Here is a 22,164-nt window from a genome sequence, read left to right on the forward strand (position 1 = left end):
ATCCTTCTTTTACCTTTAAATTTGAGGCTTCCATTCTTACATATATTACCAAATAGGACTGGAAAATGAAGACTTCATCTTGCCTAAGCAAGAACAGAACTTATATTTATGATAGCAGACTGATTGATGCTTGCTTTTGTGGTACTACACAGCTGGTTGATTGGTGGTTGATATTTTTTGTTCCTGTATTTTGCTGTATTTCAACATAGAACTGCCTACTGAATAAGAATGACAGCCAGGCATATCTCTTTCTTTGCTAATTGGGCTAGGCATTGCTTCCTTCTGTGAGCTTCATATAGAAAACTCATTTATTCATTCATCTGTGATACATGGCTCTCCACTCCCCGCCCCCCCCCCCCCCCCATGCATACATACCTCTCCAATGTTAGTGGCCAAAGGATAGGACAACACAGAACAGGGTGTTTTTATAGAATAGCAAGTACCCTCTAGAACTTTATCAGAAGAATTACCTTTTATTCTGACTTATCTTCACACAAATAGTTCTACTCTATGAAGGGTGGAGCAGCAACAGTCTGCTGAGTATTTTTTTTATTTGGCCATATTATGGCTCCCAAGGTCATTGTTTTGATCTTGGATTTATACTTCATAGTTAATTGTGTTGCTGGTATTCATTTTTTTCCCTGAAAACTTGGTAGAGCCTCTGTGCTCTCCAACACAATGATAATGAATAATGGGCAAGGTTTTAAAATAATCTCTTCTTAAAGACATTGTTCCAGTTCCATTTTAAGCTTTTTACACCAGTATCTTCACATTCATGAATTTAACAGATTTTAAATGTTTTTCTTTGCCTTTACTTTTTAAGTGTTTTCTGACTCTAGGAATTGAGCCCCCATAAACTGGGAGAACAAATCGCTAGATATTGCTGTGTCTTTGTATCCTTTAAGATCTGTCTCTGCCCCAATAGCGAAACGAGATTCTTTCTTTTTCTCCCTTTCTATAAGTCCTCTAAAAAATCCCTAGAAATCTCAATTTGTTACTGCCTCAAATTTAGTTTCAAGTAATCTACTTCTGTCATCTGCTTCTAATTTTTGCAGAGTCAGGAATTTTAATGTAGTGACAGAGTTCTGGATCATCAAATTGTTTACTTTTTTGAACTCAGTTATTTTTAGTAAAGAAGATGAAGATAGATCGTTTTCCACATTTTGGTGAAGGTTAATTTAAACCAACCAGGACATTGCTTCTAATATATTTGAAGGACACTGTTAACTTTCTAAAATACCAAATTTGAAAATTCACAACAGAAACACTTTGGCAGTCCTGAAAAATGGTAGCAGGAATATGTGAGGAGTAGAAGCTTCTTGAAGGTAACCTGAGGATTCCATAAGCACTTGATTAGGGGTAGACCTGATAAGTGAGCTTAATATTCCAACCACATTTAACCATACTTGTTACAGATTACTTTCAAAATATAGGAATTATTTATTTGGAGGACAAAATGTTTTAATGTATGCACAGTATATTCCAGGCTCAACACTTATTTGAAAAGCTTTAACCTTTTTAACTCTTAGAAAATACCATAGTAACGTGTTTTTGGCCAGTGTCCAGCCTGTCCTTTGCATAGTCAGAAACTCAATTTTGTCAATCTACTAGATTTGATTAGCTACGGAGTGCTGACTAGAACTCACAGGCTTCTAAGACACTGATGCATTGGAGAAGATCAATTTATTAATTTACAGTGAGAAACAACTGCCAGAAGGCCTAAATACTCATGCTCACCTGACCAGCTCATTGTTTCCCTGTAGACAACCCACATGGGAAGCCAAATTATAATCAGAAGGTTGCTTGGTGAGCAAGGAATTGGAACAAAAGAAGGTTTCTGATTTGAATGTTTAGTGGCATCAAGCAAAGACAGCGTGATTCATTCATCTTCACATAGAGATAACCTTGCCATGGGTGGTAATCCTCAGGATCCATTGACTGAGATGCTGTCTCCTGAGCAGTGCTTGAATTGGGCACTGTCTTCATTTTTCTTGTAAGACTGCTTCTGTATATTTCCATTGCTTTTAATAGACACATTGCTTCTGAAAAAGTTAGTATCTTCCATCAGGTTATATAGGAAGGTATTTCTGCCCTTGGAATTGTTTCTTTTTAATGAGAATCTGTTTATTGCTGTCCCGATCCAAGTGAGGACACACTCACTTCACTGTTATGTTCATGGATTTACTATAGGGACTCTTTTGGTTATTAGTCTAGAACTCCCCAGTTACCCCCAGAAAAATACAGAATTACTGTATTAGTTTCCTGGGGCTGCCGTAACAAATTGCCACAAACTGGGTAACTAAAATAACAGAAATTTATTCTCTCACAGGAGGCTAGAAGTCTGAAATCAAGGTGTTAGCAAGGTTGGTTACTTTTGGAGGCTCTAAGGAAGAATCTGTTCCTCTTTCCATGCCTCTTTTCTAGTTTGTGGTGGTTGCCAGCAATCTTGTGCTTTTTGGCTTCCAGCTGCATCACTCCAGTTTCTGCCTCTGTCATCGCATGGAGCTTTTCCTACTTGTCTCTGTCCAAATTTTTCTTTTCTTTTAAGACAACAGTTGTGCTAGATTTAAGGCCTACTCTAAGCAGTATAACCTCAGCTTAGTTACATCTGCAAAGACCCTTTTTCCAATATCGACACATTTACAGGTTCCAAATGGACTGGAATTTGGCAGGGGGCTGGGAGGTGGGGGGGACACTATTTAACCCATTACTGTAAAGAGCTCAGAAAAAAATATGGTTTGTCCCTTGACCATACAGTGTTTGTTTATTTATTTATTTATTTATTTATTTATTTATTCACCACTGTACTAGAATGAGTTACCTGTGATTATTCAAATGCTATCTACTGTTCAAAGAATGATACATTCTTTTGATTCATTCTTTTGAAAAATATGTTTGCAAACCTTTTGTTTATAAGAATTTTAGAGCTGCAGTGACCTTTAGACATCATGTAGTTCAGTAATTCTCAGTTTTGGTCACATTAGAATCACCTTGGCAATTTTTAAAAATTCCAGTGCTCACCTGGCACCCCAGACTGATTAAATCATAATATCTAAAGAGACTCAGGCAACAGCATAATTTTGAAAATCCCTCCAGGGTTAGCGGGATTACAATGTATAGTCAAGTTTCAGAACCACTGATACAGAACCTTGGTTTTGTAAATAAGGAAATAGGGGCCTGGAATGATGAAGTGACTTCTCCAAAGCCTTAAAGCTAGTTATTGGTAGCCCTGAGATAAGAGTTTATATCCTACGCCCCTCTTCAGCTCTTTCCTGCTGCCTCTCTTCCATTTAGGCAGAAGTTCTCTTCAAGTTAAGAAAAAGTATTACTATTAAAAAGTACTTGAAATGATCCATTTGGGATTTTAATTTGCAGTATCATATATGAAATTAATATATTATGAAACAATTTTGGTGTTGTATGTGTGCTTTCTTTCTCTTTGAGGGGGAAAAATTGTTAATCCTTGGATGACTGTGTTTTTTAAATTAAACTTGAAAAAAAATTACAAAGGTTTGTAATTACATTTAAAATTTGGGAACATGTTGCCATTTATTGTATTTTTATTTTTAATATAATCTTTTACCCAGTTATAATGCATCCTGCTTTTTGCCTCTGGCTGCATCATAGTCCCCTGAATAGATGAAACATTTTATTTAATAATTTCCTGAGATATTCAGCAATCTTCTTTTTCACTTGAGAGATAATTTTTATGTAAGTTTTAATCTAATTTGTATATAACATTTTTCATATTTTATAAAAATGGAATCATATGGTATGTACTTATTTGTATCTGGCTTCTTTTGTTCAACATTATGTTTGTGAGAGTCATTCCATATTGTTGAAGGTAGTTGTAGATTGTTTATTCTCTCAGATATATACTATTCCCTTATGTAAATATACCATAATTTATCCATTCTGCTGCTGATGGTATTTGGGTTGATTGTAGTTTGGGGTTGTTATGGATAATGCTGCTATGAGCATAGTTGTAGGTGTCTTTTGATGGACACAAGCACTCATTTCTGTTGGGCATATACTTAGGAGGGAAATACTTGGCCATAAGGTACGCATGCATTCTGCTTTAGTTGATACTGCCAAGCAAATTTCTAAAATAGTTTTACCAGTTTATAATTCACCAGTGGCATATGAAAGTTTTCCTTGCTCTACAACCTTGCTGACACTTGGTATTTTCTGCCTTTTTTTTCATTTTAATTACTCTGATGGGTATATTTGCATTGCAGTTTGGTTTTCATTTGTATTACCTTGAGACTAAAGAGGTTATCTTAAGCTCCTTTCCATGTGTTTATTGGCCATTTCGTGAAGTGCCTGTTTAAGTCTGCCCATTTTTCTGCTAACCCCTTCTTTAAAAATAAAAATTAAACATTAATTTAAAAAATCTTGTAGACCAATACAGATTCTTATAGAGTCGAGCATGTGCACATGACTGTGAACAACTTCTCTTTTAAGTCTTTGATGAGAGACCATAAAATTGCCTAAAATTGGGATTTTCTTGAAGAAGTATACAATCGCCTCAGGATTTACAGGTCTTAGCACAGTGTTTCTTCATCGTTGTTGTGCATCAGAATCTCTAGTGGAGCAACACCAAAAAGACTGATGAAGTACATTGAGGGTGGGGCCCTGCATCTGGACTTTTTAAAAACTCTGCAGATGATTGTGATACTCATCCCAAGTTGAAAACTACCTCAGAGGGAGACTTCACTTGGCATTGTTGCCAAGGAGAGTTATAGGAAAATAATGATCTTAAGAAGGAAAAAAAACCTCTTAGTTTCTGTTTTTAGCTTACTTATAAGTTTTGTTAAAATTTTTGTTTTCTTAATTACAAACAGACATTTTTGGCTATTAAGATAATCATGCAGTTGACATTGATATCTGAGAATTTTAAATTTATAATTTTAAACATTTTATTATGGAAAATTCCCAGTAGATTCAAAAGCAGAAAGAGGAGTATAACGAAACCATTGTACTCATTACCTAGCTTCTAAAATTATCAACATGTGACCAATCTTGTTTGATCTGTTCCCGCTTACATTCCCTCCGCAGTCCTGGATTATTTTAAATGCAGACATATCATTTAATCTATAAATATGCAGTATGTATCTCTAAAAAGTAGTCATTAAAAAAAAAAAAAACTGTAATACTACCATATCATTGTCACATCCCCCAAAAATAAATAGTGATTCCTTAATTTCATCAAATAGCCAGCGTTCCATTAAAAAATTTTTTTTACTATTTACTTGTTTGAAGCAGGATCCAAATGAGGTTCATTTATTGGCGATTGACATATCTTTTGAGCCGCTCTCTTAAAATAGGGTTTCCTTCCCTGTCTTTTTTTCTTGCTGCTGCTGTTGTTGAAGAAACCACGTTGGTTGTCCTATTAGTTTCTCACGCCTGGGTTTTGCATTCTTATGGTACTGTTCATATTGTCGTATATAGTTGTAGATGTTTATAATTCTGTAAAGAGAAGCTTACCCTTGTGAATCACTTGGTGTCCCCCAGTCCTTATGTTGACATCTCTTCATTCTTTTTGGTCATTTGAAGCTTACTCTGCAGTAGATTCCTCAGGAGGTGCTCATGGGTGCATTATTCCCATATTCTGAAGAGTCTGTCTATTTATGAAGGTCAGTTTGGCTGTATGTAAAATCCACAGTTTACATTTTTTTTTTGATTACCTTAAATATGTTACTCTATTGTTTTCTGGTAAAAAGCATTGTCAAAAAGTATGATGACAATCTGATTTTTTTTTTTTTCTTTACTCAAGACTTGGTCTTTAAAAATCTGGATGATCAAATCTTTTTTTTTTTTTTTAAGGGTTGAATGTCCTAGATACACAGGATTTTCTTTAATATGAAGTTTCAAGCTGTCTTTTCTTTTAGGAGAGTTCGCTTAAATTAAGATTTTGGTATTCTATAGTATTGCTTTGGGTTTTTTTAGGGCCTGCCATTATACATATATCTTTGTTAATCTTCTTTGTCTATCAATTTTTTTAAAAATTCGCTTTATCTCTTCTTTCTTTTTTAAAATAAGTGTTATTGAGATATAGTTCATATACCATAAGATTCACCATTTTATAGTGTGTACAATTCAGTGGTTTTTGGGTTTTATTAGAGCCAACCTGGTGGTATGAAATGATAGCCCATTGTGGTTTTGATCTGCATTCCCCTGATGGAGAATGATGTTGGGTATCTTTTCAAGTGCTTATTTGTATTTGTAGATCTTCTTTGGAGGAATGTCTGTTAAAACTTTGCCCAAGTTTTAATTGGGTTATTTGCCTTTTTATTAAAATGTTGTAAGAGTTCTAGATACAAGTCCCACTTATCAGGTATATTATTTCCAAATATTTTTGCTTATTGTATAGGTTGTCTTTTCACTTTCTTGAGGGTGTTATTTGAAGCATAATGGTATTTAATTTTGATTTAGCCCAATTTATCTTTTTTTTTTTGTCATTTGTGCTTTTCTTATCTCATCTAAGAAATCATTGTCAAGTCCAAAGTCACAATGATTTACTCCTATGCTTTCTCCTAAGTTTTATAGTTTTAGCTCTTATATTAGATCTAAGATATATTTGAGTTAATTTCTGTATATAATGTGAGGAAGGAGGGGTCCAACTTCGTTCCTTTGCATGTGCATATCCAGTTGTCCCAGCATCATTTGTTGAAAGGCTATTCTTTTCCTATTAGTTGTCATAACACACTTATTAAAGATCTGCCACAATAACTTTGTGTAAGATTTGAGTGAGATCCTTTTTTTGTTGGTTATTGTCTAGTAGTGAAATGAGTTTTTCTCTACATTTAAGAGGAAGGGAATGGGCAAGGTTAGCTTTTCTGGTTTCATAGTCTAGGTTAAAGCTCTTCTGGGATTTTTGCAAAATGGGTATATATCCCTCTATCTTGTACTTTCTGAAATGTACCTTTTTCCGTTTCTCTCCACCACCTTTATCTGAACCTTCTCTTTCCTTTGTCCCTATTGTGCTGTATTCCACAACTTGGATTCCATTCCTGGCAGTTTCTTTTTGGTGAGACTGTCTTGAAAAGGGAGCTTTGATTTGTTAATTTTGCAAGTTTATCGGGCTCAGACTGCATCATTAGACCTTACTTATATCACACTGGAGTCTGCCTGCAATTATTTATAAATCGAATTCTGTTGAACTCCCTCCCAGTCTCTGCTGCTGCTCTCAGACTGACCCCCACACTGTCCAGTGAGCACCCGCTGTGGACTGTGAGGCTCTTCTGTTCTGTTCTCCAGCTGTCAGAAGCCCTCGTGCCTTCCCATGCTTCTTCCCGCACAGATGTACTGTGCAGATCTCATAGTAGTCCAGGGTTTGTTTCCACCTGCTTACATTTGGAGCTTTGTCTCCTGATTTTGTTGTATATGTTGTCTGTGAATCTTTGGTTTTGCTATCCTCATTGCTTTGTCTGGGTTTATGGGGAGATTTAGAGGAGATTCAAAAAGTACACTGCCATTGCTCCCATCTTTCCTGAATCCTCTCATTGAAATGTTTTTAAAGCACATTCTATTCCTTTTTTTAAACAGTATTGTGTCTACAAGTTAAACAGAAAATGCAGTCCAGTCATTGATTCTTTTTTTTTTTAATTAATTAATTAATTTTATTTATTTTTGGCTGTGTTGGGTCTTTGTTGCTGTGCGCGGGGCTTTCTCTAGTTGCAGCGAGTGGGGGCTCCTCTTCGTTGCGGTGTGCGGGCTTCTCATTGCGGTGGCTTCTCTTGCTGCGGAGCATGGGCTCTAGGCGCATGGGCTTCAGTAGTTGTGGCTCGCAGGCTCTAGAGCGCAGGCTTAGTAGTTGTGGCACACGGGCTTAGCTGCTCCACGGCATGTGGGATCTTCCCGGACCAGTGATCGAACCCATGTCCCCTGCATTGGCAGGCAGATTTTTAACCACTGCGCCACCAGGGAAGCCCCAGTCATTGATTCTTAGTTCCATAACTCCAGGTAATTCTTTAGGAATTATAGGAACTTTTTCTAGGCTGAGTTAAGTATCATAAAATGTTATCATACCTGTTGAATGTATGTCATATTTTGACTGTGCTAAAAATCAACTTTTCCCTTTCAGAATAACAAGCCTTTGTACTCATTTGAAGATAATTCGGACTATGTTTATGATGTTATGTGGTCACCCACCCACCCAGCCCTGTTTGCCTGTGTGGATGGCATGGGTAGGCTGGATTTGTGGAATCTCAATAATGACACAGAGGTGAGCAGGAAAATAACAAAAATTGCACTGAAAAATAGAAAATTGGAGATTTATTGAATAATTTGTGAAATTCCTTTTATCCCAAGAAATGTAAAAGGACTCTGTGATTGTAGCTTCATCACAAAGAAACCAAATAAGCTTTGTACCCTAAATAATAAACAGCATGCTGTGCAGAACTGAAGGGAGAAATATTGTTGCCAAGAGGACTGGGGCATTTCCTTTTACTTCTAAAAAGCACTATCCTGTCTCTAATGTCCTGGCAAAGTCTCATTCATAAGGCAGCTGGGATATTTTTGATTCATAGGCTAGAAAGCAGATAGTTTCAGATCGTTGACATATGTTAACCTTAATTCTGAATTTCTGAATTATCTCTTAGCCTTGATAGAATTGTATATTATCCATAAATATTAGTCTTAGGCTGACTTATTTGAATGAAGCAAAACGTATTTTGATGACTTGTTCCATGAAACACTGAAAACAGAGTGTTACTGTTTCTATAAAATTAATATAGAAATCATCAAATTTCCTAACTGCTATACTAAAATGAGTTATTAGGAATGAAATTTAACTGCAGCTATTATTTATGTTTAACCAGGTTTATTTTTACCAATGTGGAGAGGCTTAAAGTGTTCTTAGAGTTCTGTATTGCTGTGTGGTGGTAAGAAGTAATGTTAGCAGTTCTGCCAATAAAAGTTTTTGAGGAGAAAATCTCTTGGTGCCTTCCCCCACAGCCCACTCTTTCCCACATCTCTTCATATTTCTAGTGGCAAGTGTCCAAAATCCCTTGAAGTAAATTAGTTGGTTATACAGGACAAGGAAATTATATACTGGAAATGTAAGAATTTTAACACTGTGCTAACTCGTGCTTTAGTAGTTTGAAGAGGAACATTCAGATACTGCTAGGGAAAGGTATTGACTGGTTAGATGACTGGACTTGATGATACATTTCTAGTTACCTAGAATGAGACCAATTTTTTTTCTTAATTTGGATTTTGGTGTTAGACATTCGTGGTTACAGTAAAATTTGGATCTTTTCTATAATTTGCTAACTCAGAGAAAATATCTAAGTTATAATTTTTCTCTTAGAACAATTTTGGCACTCTGGAAGGTTAAATTAATCATTTGAGGATGACTCGTGTCAAATAGTAGGATTATTTTTAATCAGATTTCAAAAATTTAAAAGTTATTGTGATACTGTTCCGAGTCAGACATTGAAGGTTTGCTCCATGCGTGGCAAATAATTTCTTTTTTCCTTAGCACAGCAGAGGGTACAGTCAGATTCCAGGGGATGGTGCCATTGTGTTGGTGACATCATCCTGCCCTGCTCCAGGCAGTCCATGGGAACAGGGGCTTTGGAAAGACCCATACTGCAGCTTTAGTATGAACTGTTTCTAGCAACTGTGGATCAAATCACAGGTTTTAGCTAACAGAGATGCAAGCTACAAAAGTAATTCCTGTCCTCTAAAATTGAACCATAATCTGTTTATGAGGGCTTTTGAGATGTTTCTTTAAGTGAGGTTTTGACCATCTGTTTTCAAATGGCTTGACTTCTTAAAGAAGTTAAAACAACAAAGAATCCTTTATTAAAGAGAAGATCTTTCAAAATGATGTATCCAGTCATGTGAAAATTTCTTATATAAGGACTTAAGTTATTTTCCCAAACCATTTTCAAGCATTGACTATAATGTCATTCAGAATGTATCACTGAACAGGAAGAAAGTTGGGAAAATTCTTTATCTATTTTCATCTTTGTTTTTAAAAATGTAGCCAGATTGGAGGAAAGAAGAATTAGTTTTACATGTTTATAGAAATCCTGATGAAACTTTTAACACTGCACTATATTTTAAATGACTTTAGGTGCCAACTGCCAGCATTTCTGTGGAGGGTAATCCTGCTCTTAATCGCGTAAGATGGACCCATTCTGGAAGAGAGATTGCCGTGGGTGATTCTGAAGGACAGATTGTTATATATGATGTGGGAGAGGTATGAGGCTCACTGCCTATAATTTTGACACATCTATTTAGCTTTCACAGCATTGCAGTGGCAGTATCTTTGTGGCTAAAACTAGTCTTTGAAGTTCATGAATTGATAAAACTTACTTTTCACTATAGAAGCAACTCTTGAGATTAATTTTCTTTCTAAACTGAATGTCCTGTGTCCCCATGCAGCAGATTTTGAGGGTAGTATCCATATGTTGGAAGTACCTTCAAGCATGCATTGCTGGAAATTAGAAATTCTTCAGGCAGAAGAAATTCAGAGTTATAGTTGGACTTTGGTGCTTTACAGAATTGTTATTGAGATAAGATTTTATTTTTCTGTATTCATAGATTTCTTTGGGCCAGGTAGTGGAAATCAAAAGTAATATCTTTTAAGAGTTATCTGATGACTGTGTGAAATGTCAGTCTTGACTCCTTGAGCCTTGTTGCAAAGCCATTATTATTGAACCCAACAGGATGACTTGCAGCTCTCTTATCTGTACTGTTTGGGTTGACTGTACACGATGCTCAGGAGTGATTTCCTCATGTTTTAGCCCTGGCTAGCGCCTTAGTCACTCTTTCTTTTGCTCTGCCTTATGATTCCCCATTCTCTCTGGAAACCCCACAGCCTCTAGCAATTAGATGTGGAGGGAGGTAGAGTGAATCATTTAGAACAGCCAGTTGAACTGTCTGCACAGATGGAACTACTCTGTGTCTGCACTATCCAACGTGGTAGCCACTGGCCACATTTGGCTATTGAACACTTAAAATGTGGCTAGAACAACTGAAGAACTGAATTTTTTATTTTATTTAATTTTAAGTAATTTAATTGTAAATAGTCACAATTGTCTGGTAGCTACCATATTGGGCATCACTGTCCAATCTAGTCTAAAGTCATATGGTAGGTTTAGAAGCAGGCACATCCATTTGCCACACTGAATGTTTTGTGCCCTAATATGGCATGCCAGATTCCTCAAATATTATAATGGCAGCTGTCAAAAATTTTTGGTTATTGGACTGCTTTAGTTAGGCAAAAGCATCACACGCCTCCTTTCCCCTTTTGCTATTGGTACATCACTAAAGTGGTAAGAAGTAGCATACCTTTTGATGAAGATGGATTAAGATATCAGGAAAGGTTATCTTAGGTTCCAAACAAAAATAAACACTTACAAGAAACCAGATCTTATGAACCATGCTTCACAAATTATTTCATACTAGGAATGGTGCAAGAAGTAAAAATTTTTCAGGAATTCCTGCCCACCAGCAAAATCCATGAGATAGTGCCTAGGAGTTATATTTACAGAGCATCGTTGTCATTCTCTCTTCCACGGATGATGATAATAGCAAAATCATTTCTGAGGCTGTCACAACACACTTCCCAAACACTATCTTTTGTTTTGAAATGTTATAGATCATTGGTATAGTCTCTGTAATTATGGAAAGGCCATTCGCGTCAATTATTACTTTTTAATGGAAAAAGTATTTGAAAACACTGAATAATAGTAGGTAAGATGATCTTTTATTTCAGTGTACATAAAACATTGTATTTCTTTTTAACAGCAGATTGCTGTCCCCCGAAATGATGAATGGACACGGTTCGGCCGAACACTTGCAGAAATTAATGCAAACCGAGCGGATGCAGAGGAGGAAGCAGCTGCCCGAATACCTGCTTAGCTCCTGAAAAGGGAATATGTAGCCGTAGTGGATTTGGGGAAGACTCTAAGTAGATCCTAGAACTATTTGCATGCTTCTATCTAAATGATAATTAAAAGGAAATTTCGTGGATTAAACTGTGGATTTAATGCAGCAAGCAAATCTTACAAAGTCCTTTTTTATATAACATGCATCTTGTTTTGGATTTGTGTCATTTTTAATGCAGCTGATTGACTTTACAGAATGCAGCCTTTTCTGAATTCTTATACACAGGTGTATATTTGGTATTCTTTTGAAGTCTTTTCAGCTTATAACACTATACACAGTTATTTCTAAAGCACAGATTAAGTAAGTTCTACATATTTTTAAATAATCACAATTCCCTGTTATACTGATAATGTTCTCACTAACCATAATATGTAGGAACATTGTTTATTCTTAGCCATAGCATGAATACATCTATCCAGTTCCATTCTGATATTCTTTTTTTCCTTTATAATTCATGTGATAACAATCTATAAATAAACACAAATATGCTTTAACTTTTCAAATTTTCATTTTGATTTACTACTTGCAATTAAAATTTTATTAAATTCTGCCGCTTTTGTAAAGTATCTTTTTTTCATCTCTTTCTTTAAGCTCCTGTTGTAAGCAGCCACCTCAAACCTCATAAAGCTTTGTGCCTTAAATATACCATATAGTATACTGTAGATCTCCCAGTGCATTATGAGCTGATGTCTAGATAATCTATGTCAGTGACAGAATTTTTCCTAGGTTAATTTTTGTTTTAATCCCTTTTTTCTTTCCATCTAAGATCTATTTAATTTAAAGAATAAACAGAAAGCTGCCTATTATTTTCACTGATTGAGATTATATGTGAGCCCTCTGAGACTGAAACCTTTGAGAGAAGTTGATTTTGTGGTTGCAGTAGCCATGAAGGAAAGTGCTCAAATGAATTTTGTCATTGAATCAACTCCACATCTTGAGATCTGTTACTACAACCTTATCTATAAGCCTGAAAGGTAAGTGGCAGATATCTAAGGATTTGTGTTGCAGTCAACCTGTTTCAGGACTAGAGAAAAGGATTATGCTCAGATACTGAATTTATCCACTTTAAATTGTCCATTTCCTTGATCCTGACCTTTTGTCTTTCCAAAGTTTAACTGTCATTTATTCAACAACATGAACTAGGAAGGAAGAGTAGTAGATGCCAGATTTTGAACATTTTTGTTTGGTTTGATTTTCTTAATTTAACAAAGATCTGTTGGGAAATGAATTTTTAAGTAATTTATTCTTAACTATGAGTATTGTATAGTGTGAGGAATAATTGACCTGCAATATTAGACCCAAACTCTAATTCTAGCTCTGGCACTCATGGGAAGTGTGATTTTAGCCAACCAAGTCTTTCCATCTGACTTTTTTATTATCTAGGAATTAAGTTAGGATGAGATGATTTCTAAATTTCCTTCCAGCTCTAAAATTATTGATTGTAATTACTTCAGGCAGTTCTCTATTTTTATGTATTCAGTTTTCATAAGTTGACACCCCATAATTGCCTACTATATACCAAAGATTTTTTTTTAATATCAGCAGGCAAATAAATAAGTTATCTCATGGCAGTAATGTCTGTGAGTCAAAAATTCAATTTTAGCAGGGTCACACTGTCTTAGTATAGAATTCATGTAATCACTGAAATAGTTATTGCATTCTTGCCCACCATTTATATAAATGACTAGAAAAAGAGAAAACATAATTATGATTAAGGTTGGAAATCATGAGATGTGGCAAATCCAGCTGCTCATTGGATTCAAGTTGATGCATCCAATTGTGAAAGAATAAAATTGGTAAGTGTTTGTAAAATACTTCTCACCAAAGAGTTTTTGCTTTTTGGAAACAACATTCCCTCCCCTCCCCAAAAATGCAGTGTGGACCTTTATCTTTGCCCATTTAACATTAGTCTACATTTTTAAGAACACATGAATTTAATGTGAGGAATTGCCTTTTAAAAGTTGACTATATAATAGCAAAAAAGAAGTACTGAGGCTGTCAATATTGATATGAAATCTTCTGACAGATTAAGCTGACTAGAAAAGTGTTGCAGCTCTTCACTCTTTTAGAAATGAAAACCTTATAATTTTTAAAAATATCCACTTACGGAAATTGTACCTTATTTGTTACCGGTTATAGTTTTTTTCTGAGTGGGAAACAAGCCATAGCTTTCTGGCTAATTTCTTGTTTTGTGTTTATTGTTTGGTTGTTTTCTTTTTGAATGAGAAGTTAAAGATTATTGGTTACCCTCGTTTGTGTAGAGGAAGAATACTCAGTTTTGCAGACAATAATTAACTTGCAGTAAACCTCAGAAATAACCATTTTTTGGTATCATTTAAGCCAAAAAAATAAAAATTCATTGGTAGAAGCCATCTTCCGGTTTATTGATCCAGTTGCCTACAAAGTTTAGAAAATCTCTAGATATAAAATATTGTTGCAATGATGCTGACATATTGAATATTGAAGGAATGGATGACTTAAAATTTAGGAGGAGGAACTATAGGAAAGTAGTGTTAGGGATGGTCCTAGTCTTTCAATATTGTAAGAGTGTTGATTCATTCTGTTCTGTGCTAGTACTGATAGACTGTAACCTCTACCACTTGAACCACATGGAAAGGAAGGGGCTTGAGTGAGTGAATGAAAATCTGCTGTGCAGTGTACAATTTTTCATCTTTCCATTTTGTCAGGCAATGCTTTTTAAATGTCTTTCCCACAATCCTGGTATTTCAACATTGGCATTGTGATATTTTATAATTAGAAAACGGTGTACAATTAAGTACATTGGAGAGAATGGCGCTCTGATTATAGCTCCAGCTGCTCAGTGGCTGTGAGAACCAAGTTGTTTCAAACATGACATAGTGCCCGAGGTGGTGGTATTATGCCTGAATCTTGGGCATAAGTCTAGGTAAAAAGCCATCGGCTTTGCCTCATTTGATGGTTTAGTGATGGGATTCCTATTGAGATTCACCCCCCCCACCACCCCGCCCCAAGATAGAGGCAAGAAATGAGTTCTTGCTTTCCTGCTATTATCTTGCTGATTGCTAGGCAACTAGGGACCTTACAAGTTTGGGAAAAATACCTGGGAATCTCTCTCTCTCTCTTTTTTTTTTTTTGGTCACGAGGCATTTGGGATCTTAGTTCCCCGACCAGGGATCGAACCCACGCCCCGTGCATTGGAGGCACGGAGTCTTAACTACTGGACCACCAGAGAAGTCCCAGTGGGAATCTTATTTTTGATTCATTAAAAAATGCTAGGAAATTATTTACTTAGAGATCTGGCTTACAGGTTCTGGGGGCCTCTAGTGCTACCAAAGAATAGGAAAGTTGCCCCAAAGGCAAGAAGAAAAGAACAGCCATGTTCATTATTTCTTTTGAAGTAGAGGATTACAATTAACATTCTTTTAACTAATCAATTTTAATGCCCTAAGAAGGTAATAATTTGCTTGCACTTAATATATTATAATTTTTAAATCCTTTTCACATAGAAGATACACGTTTTAGAGAAAGATCCTACAATACTAACCAGAATGCCAACTGGAAGACTTTGAATAGTTATCACATTGCAATGCTTTTCTCAATAGGCCAGTGCTCTCAGACCTTTTGTTGGAATTTAGATGTACAGATTCTCTTTCTGCCTGCCATGTTCACAATCCCCAAACTTCTTAAAGTCCAAATGGATTTCTGGTATTTAAGTTTTCAGTATGTAGCTTCCAGCCACTGATAGTTTGAACATAGCCAATCAGCAATCTTTTACAAACTTTTCTAAAATTACAGTATTTTGTGTTGTTAGTTTCATAGCAGGAATCTCAGTTTCGGCTTCTTAATATTCCATTACCAGTTCCCAGTCAGAGGATGGAATCAGCTTGCACTCAGGTAAGCTTTCAGAAAAGTCTGTTTCACTTTGTGAGGTCGTTTATTCAGGTCTGTGGTAATGTATTATCCTGCCTCTCTTGTAATGCACTTGATTTGGTTGGAAAGCTGTGGGGCAGTGATTGTGTAGGTGTGGAACACACCCACGTGGTGCTGAACATGCTGAGACCCAACTCTGTGACTCCGGAAATCAGTGTACCACCAGTAAGGCTTTGATGGCGAGTAATTTTATCTTTTGTGAATTTTTGTAGTAGATTTAAAAAAAAAATTTTTTCTGAACAAATAGAAATGCTTTGGATCAAAATCTTTTAGACTTAACGGTGGCTTGGTATATGAAAAAAAAGAATACTGGGTTCAAAGGTCCCAAGTTCTATTTCTGAAACTCCCCATTACCAGTAATATCACCTGGGACAAGGATCAGTATTCTCATGTTAAGTGATGAAAATATTTGCTTTCTGTGAAGGTTACATGAGATATTATATATGTCAAGACTTGTATATTATTAAGTACCACACAAATAAGGGATTCTTTTTTTTTTTTTTTTTTTTAAGAATATAAGAATGGAGAGAGACCATTTTGTGTAGCCATCTGTGCAATGTAACAAGAGCTAATCTTCTAAGAATTAGGTGGCTTGGTGTTCAAGAAAAAATTTTTTTAATTTTAAGAAATCACGTCACAGCTTGAACTCTCAGATGTTTAGGAGTAGCAGTGAACTGAGGGAGAAATATTAATTGTCCTTAATAATACTTTTCCTAGGAGTACTTTCTCTTACTGCATTCTATGGTAGAATTACAAATTATGCTAGAAAAAAATGACCCACTCAATTTCCAGCTGATACTCAGCTCTTGCTCTTATGTTAGTTACATACATGGATTGCAATATCTGGAGACTTAGAAAAGAGGAGGTGGAACCCCTTTTTCAAATCAATGAGAAAACAAACTTGATTCAGCTACATAGTAGTAGAACTGGAATCAGTCACTTGCACGAAAATCTGGGGAACAATAGTTAACTCAACTGTTAAAACTTATGAAGTACCCATCCGTCTTCCCTAGGGTCAGTCCCCTTGGAAATAAGACAGGCTTATTTTAGGAAGATGGTCACTAGAAAGAGGAGCTTCAGTCCTTGAGGACCTGTGTTTGGTTGCCAGGCGTAGAGGAAGCCCTAAAATTAGTCCTGCAGGAATAGCTTTTATCTAACTCATATCTAGATTAGCAGATCTCTGCTGTCCCATTGTATCCAAAATATGACTTCCAGAAATAAGTCAAAACCTGACTTGTCAATGAATACTAATTGAGCAAGAAACTTGGTAAAATGACTAGGCCCTTCTTTTTTTTTTTAATAAATTTATTTATATTTTATTTATTTATTTTTGGCTGCGTTGGGTGTTCGTTGCTGCACGCGGGCTTTCTCTAGTTGCGGCGAGCGGGGGCTACTCTTCGTTGCGGTGCGTGGGCTTCTCATTGCGGGGGCTTCTCTTGTTGCGGAGCACAGGCTCTAGGCACGCGGGCTTCAGTAGTTGTGGCTCGGGATCTAGAGTGCAGGCTCAGTAGTTGTGGCGCACGGGCTTAGTTGCTCTGCGGCATGTGGGATCTTCCTGGACCAGGGATCGAACCCGTGTCCCCTGCATTGGCAGGTGGATTCTTAACCACTGCGCCACTAGGGAAGCCCCAACTAGGCCCTTCTTAATGGGCCTCATTTCTAGTAATGTTTGATACACTCCTGAATTTGTCAGTACATTGAGGGTCATTAGATGGATTTGGAGGACCCTTCATCTTCCAAGGCAAAAGAAATGGCCTTAGCCCTTCAGAAACTCAGGAGCTTAAGGAGAATTTGTATCAGTTGAGAAAAAGGACTTTTGTATTTTGTGCCGAAAATCAGATAAGGAGTACAGTGTGATTCATAGAAGATAACCCCTGGGTTTTCCTGCTCCTTATTTTAGGCAAGTCCTTCATTTCTCTAGGCCTTCATCAACTGTTGTAAAATGGATGCTGCTATCATATCAGTGTTACATGAGAATAACTAGAATAATACATCCACATAGATCAAAAGCCCTAAAGACTAATTGAATATCAAGATATTGTGCTTTAGTTGGAATTATATCAACTGGGAGGAAACAACTGACTACTAAATCCTAATGTTTGGTTTGTAGATAAACCCCTTCAAAACATGGGGGTGCTTAGATTGTATTTCTAGTTCAAAGCATCTTAGACTTAGTTAGAGTCAACTTGTGTTGAAATTCAGTTAACCATACCTTTGAGCAGATGGCTTCATCTCTGTAAGCTTATTTCCACATCTACCACTTCACAGGGCTGTTATGGAAATAACCCAGAATATATGTGAAAATGAAGCACTGTACAAATATGAGGCATTGCTGTAATGAGAGGTGATGCTAACTTTCAACAGGTTCACTTACTGCTGCTCTTCAGTAGTCCTACAAGTTTATAGGCTCTATCTCTTGGCTGTTAGAGGTTAAAAACAAGCATTTACAAATTCAGAGATCTCTGCTGACACTTCTGCTTTACCACAAAAGGCTTGACCAGTTAGGATTCCTGTCTAATATTATCTTAGCTTTTTTTTTTTTTTTTCTTCTGCTTCCTCTACTGAGAAAGACCACAAAACCAGTATGAAGTAAGTTTCAAAGGAATAGGATTGGAAAGATCTACTCAAAGATCTTGTACCAACACTTTATACCTAATGGAAGTGTATGTCTCATGTTTCCAAAGTTTGTTTCCTCTGCCTTATAAACTCTGGCCTTAGTACATTCTGACCATGTATTAATAACTGGTAGCACTTATTGAGCATTTGCTACATGATTATGCACACACACATATACATACACACTCGCATACGCACATTCTCATCCTAGCTCCCCTATAATGTGGGAACTATTGTGATTACTAAGTTAAAAAACAGAAACTAATTTGAACCAATTTCTGTGGTGTCAATGCTTCCACCATGGCCAATAGCAGACTACCAATGTAATGTCACTGAACATGGAATTGGGAAGATAAACATATAATGGGCTCTCATTGAGCTGGTGCACACCAGGTCCAGCATATTGTCACTGTGCTTAGGGACATTAATTGACTCACAATCTAGGAACTACACCTAACAGTCTGATTATAGAGTTGTGTTCTTAAACACTATACTACACTGCCTTTACGATCTTAGTCAACGAATCAATTTTTTACTCAGATAAGCCTACATACAGTGCCACAGGCATTAAAGACCATAAGGTGTTGTAACTCTGTAAGAAAGAGAGGAATTAGGATTAGTCTTCTGGCTTCTAGGAATCTACAAAGTGATTCTAGAACTTTCTGTTGTCCTTCTGGTTGACTCAAACTTCAGGAAGAAACAGATTAGATATGGAATTTAAGTGTCCACTGGCTAAAGAAGATGGCAGTAGCTGTAAGTGACTTAACCTACAACTGATCAGGACTCCCTTGTGGCATCTCTGTTAACAAGGACTCTGCCTGAAATCCACTTAGCAATCACTACGTTTCTCCTTCCTAGGTCCTCCCCTAACATTTTCAGGGCCTGAGACAATAGGTGAAAATATTTTTACGTAATAAAATCAAGCTAAGAAGCTATTAAATTATGTTCACAACAACATGCACAGACAGCTTGGATTTTAGAATTTTCAGACTTCTCAGAATTCCATGTCAGAAGGTGGCAGCCAGGAGAGAGCCTGCCCACAGCCCATTCCTCTCCTTCTCTTCCACCGCTCCATCTCTTACCAGCCACTAAGGAACATTTGTGGATTCTTCCGCCTACATGCCTAAGTTTTATCCCCCTGCAAATAGCCACCTCTTGGCCACCCTTAGATATTAGGGTGCGTTTTTGGGAAAATGGGCCTGACTGAAGAGGCTTATGCAGGCCATGGAAGCTGAGCTGTCTAGGCAGGAAATTTGAGTCCCGGGTGCCTTGAACATGACCTAGAATGGAACGAAATGGGCTCCATATGGTCATATCCTATTGGCCCTGCAGATGGGGACACAGCTACAGGAGGGCCTAGACGTAGAATTCTTGATTTAAGAGGCCCTCTCAAATGAGGCAGCTAAGGGCAGTGCTGGGCCTTTTCCTAAAGTCAACAGAGTAGGTTTTTAAAAATTTATTTTTATTGAGGTATAATTAACATATAACATTGTTAAGGTGTACAAGTTTAAGGTGTACAGTGTGATGATTTGATGTTTATATATTGCAATATATAAATAGGTGTAGCATGACAGAGGTGTAGCATTAGCTACATGTTGTCACAAATGGCAGGATTTCCTCCCTTCTCATGGCTGAATAATACTCCATTGTGTGTGTGTGTGAATAAAGCTATATATATATATAAAACTATATATATATATATATATATATATATATATATATATATATATGATAATATATATGTTTTCCATTCATCTGTTGATGGACATTTAGGTTGTTTCCATCTCTTGGCTATTGTGAATAATGCAGCAATAAACATAGGAGTGTATATGTGTCTTCAATATCCTGTTTTCATTTCTCTGTATATATACCCAGAGGTGGAATTGCTGGATCGTATGGTAGTTCTATTTTTAATTTTTTGAGGAATTGTTGTAGTGTTTTCTATAGTAGCTGTACCAATTTACATTCCCACCAATAGTGTACAAGGGTTCCCTTATCCTCACATGCTCACAACACTTATCTTTTGTTTTAATTCTTTTTCATAAATTTATTTATTTTTGGCTGCGTTGGGTCTTCGTTGCTTCACGCGGGCTTTTTCTAGTTGTGGCGAGCGGGGGCTACTCTTCGTTGCAGTGTGCGGACTTCTAATTGCGGTGGCTTCTCTTATTGCAGAGCACGGGCTCTAGGCACGTGGGCTTCAGTAGTTGTGGCATGCGGGCTTCAGTAGTTGTGGCTTGCGGGCTCTAGAGTGCAGGCTCAGTAGTTGTGGTGCATGGGCTTAGTTGCTCCGTGACATGTGGGATCTTCCTGGACCAGGGCTTGAACTCGTGTCGCCTGCATTGGCAGGCAGACTCCTAACCACTGTGCCACCAGGGAAGTCCCTCTTTTGTCTTCTTGATGACACCCATTCTAACAGGTGTGAGGTTTTGATTTGCATTTCCCTGATGATTAGTGATGTTGAGCACCTTGTCATGTACCTGTTGGCCATCTGGATGTCTTCTTTGGAAAAATGTGTATTTGGTTCCTACATCCATCTTTTAGTCAGATTATTTGAGTTTTTGTTACTAAGTTGTATGATTTCTTTATATATTTTGGATATTAATCTCTTATTTGATATATGGTTTGCAAACACTGTCTCCCATTCCATATGTTGCCATTTTTTTTTTGATTAGTTATTTTGCTGCACAGAAACTTTTTAGTTTGATGTAGTCCCACTTGTTGATTTTTCTTTTGTTGCTTGTGCTTTTGGTGTCATGTCCAAAATATTGCACAGATCATTATCAAGGAGCTTCTTCTGTATGTTTTCTTCTAGGAGTTTTATGGGATCAGGTCTTCTTTTTAAGTCTTTAATCTATTTGAGTTAATTTTTGTGAGTGCTGTAAGATAGGGTCCAATTTCACTTTTCTGCATATGGTTATCCAGTTTTCCCAACACCATTTGTTGAAGAGACTGTTCTTTCCCCACTCAGTGTCCTTGGCTCCCTTGTCAAATATTAGTTGACTGTTTATGCAGGGGGTTATTTCTGGGCTCTCTATTCTGTTCTGTTGGTCTATGTGTCTGTTTTTATGCCAGTACCATACTGTTTTAATTACTATAGCTTTGTAGTATAGTTTGCAATCAGGAAGTGTAATGCCTCTGGCTTTTTTCTTTCTCAGGATTGCTTTGGCTCTTTGGGGTCTTTTTTGATCCCATATGAATATTAGGATTGTTTCTTCTATTTCTGTGAAAAATGCCATGGGAATTTTGATAGGAATTGCATTGAATCTATAGATGTCTTTGGGTAATATGGACATTTTAACAGTATTAAGTCTTCCAATTTGTGAGCACAGGGTATCTTTCCATTTGTTTGTGACTTCAATTTCTTTCATCAAAGTCCTGTAGTTTTCACTGTACAGATCTTTCACTTCCTTTGTTAAATTTATTCCTAAATGTTTTGTTTTTGATGCTATTGTAAATGGGGTAATTTTCTTTATTTCTTTTCAGATGTTTTCTTACTGGTATATATAAATGCAACTGATTCTGTATGTTGATTTTATATCCGTATATCCTGCAACTTTGAGCCTGTGTGTCCTTCAAGCTGAACTGAGTCTCTTGTAGGCAGCATATAGTTGGATCTTTTTTTTTTTTTTCAATCTATCTAGCTACTTTGTACCTCTTGTTTGGTGAATTCAATCCATTTATATTTAGAGTTATTGATATGTAAAGGCTTACTAATGCCATCTTATTCCTTGTTTT

General features: G+C 36.6%; 1 protein-coding gene across 4 annotated transcripts in view; it reads left to right on the forward strand.

Moving 5' to 3' along the window:
* The window catches only part of DYNC1I2 (dynein cytoplasmic 1 intermediate chain 2), a 50,720-nt gene extending 38,282 nt beyond the window's left edge, over positions 1-12,438 (forward strand). For 3 of the 4 annotated variants that reach the window (XM_059928090.1, XM_059928091.1, XM_059928089.1), the window contains 3 exons: positions 8,087-8,227; positions 10,085-10,210; positions 11,764-12,438. In XM_059928090.1, the coding sequence (XP_059784073.1) occupies positions 8,087-8,227; positions 10,085-10,210; positions 11,764-11,877 (381 nt within the window). In that variant the 3' untranslated portion in view covers positions 11,878-12,438. Of the gene's footprint in view, positions 1-8,086; positions 8,228-10,084; positions 10,211-11,763 lie in introns of those variants that run through there. The other variant, XM_059928092.1, reaches the window with a different exon arrangement.
* Positions 12,439-22,164: the final 9,726 nt, after the last annotated feature.

Source organism: Balaenoptera ricei, chromosome 7 (assembly GCF_028023285.1).
Source record: "Balaenoptera ricei isolate mBalRic1 chromosome 7, mBalRic1.hap2, whole genome shotgun sequence".
Taxonomy (NCBI): Eukaryota; Metazoa; Chordata; class Mammalia; order Artiodactyla; family Balaenopteridae; genus Balaenoptera; species Balaenoptera ricei.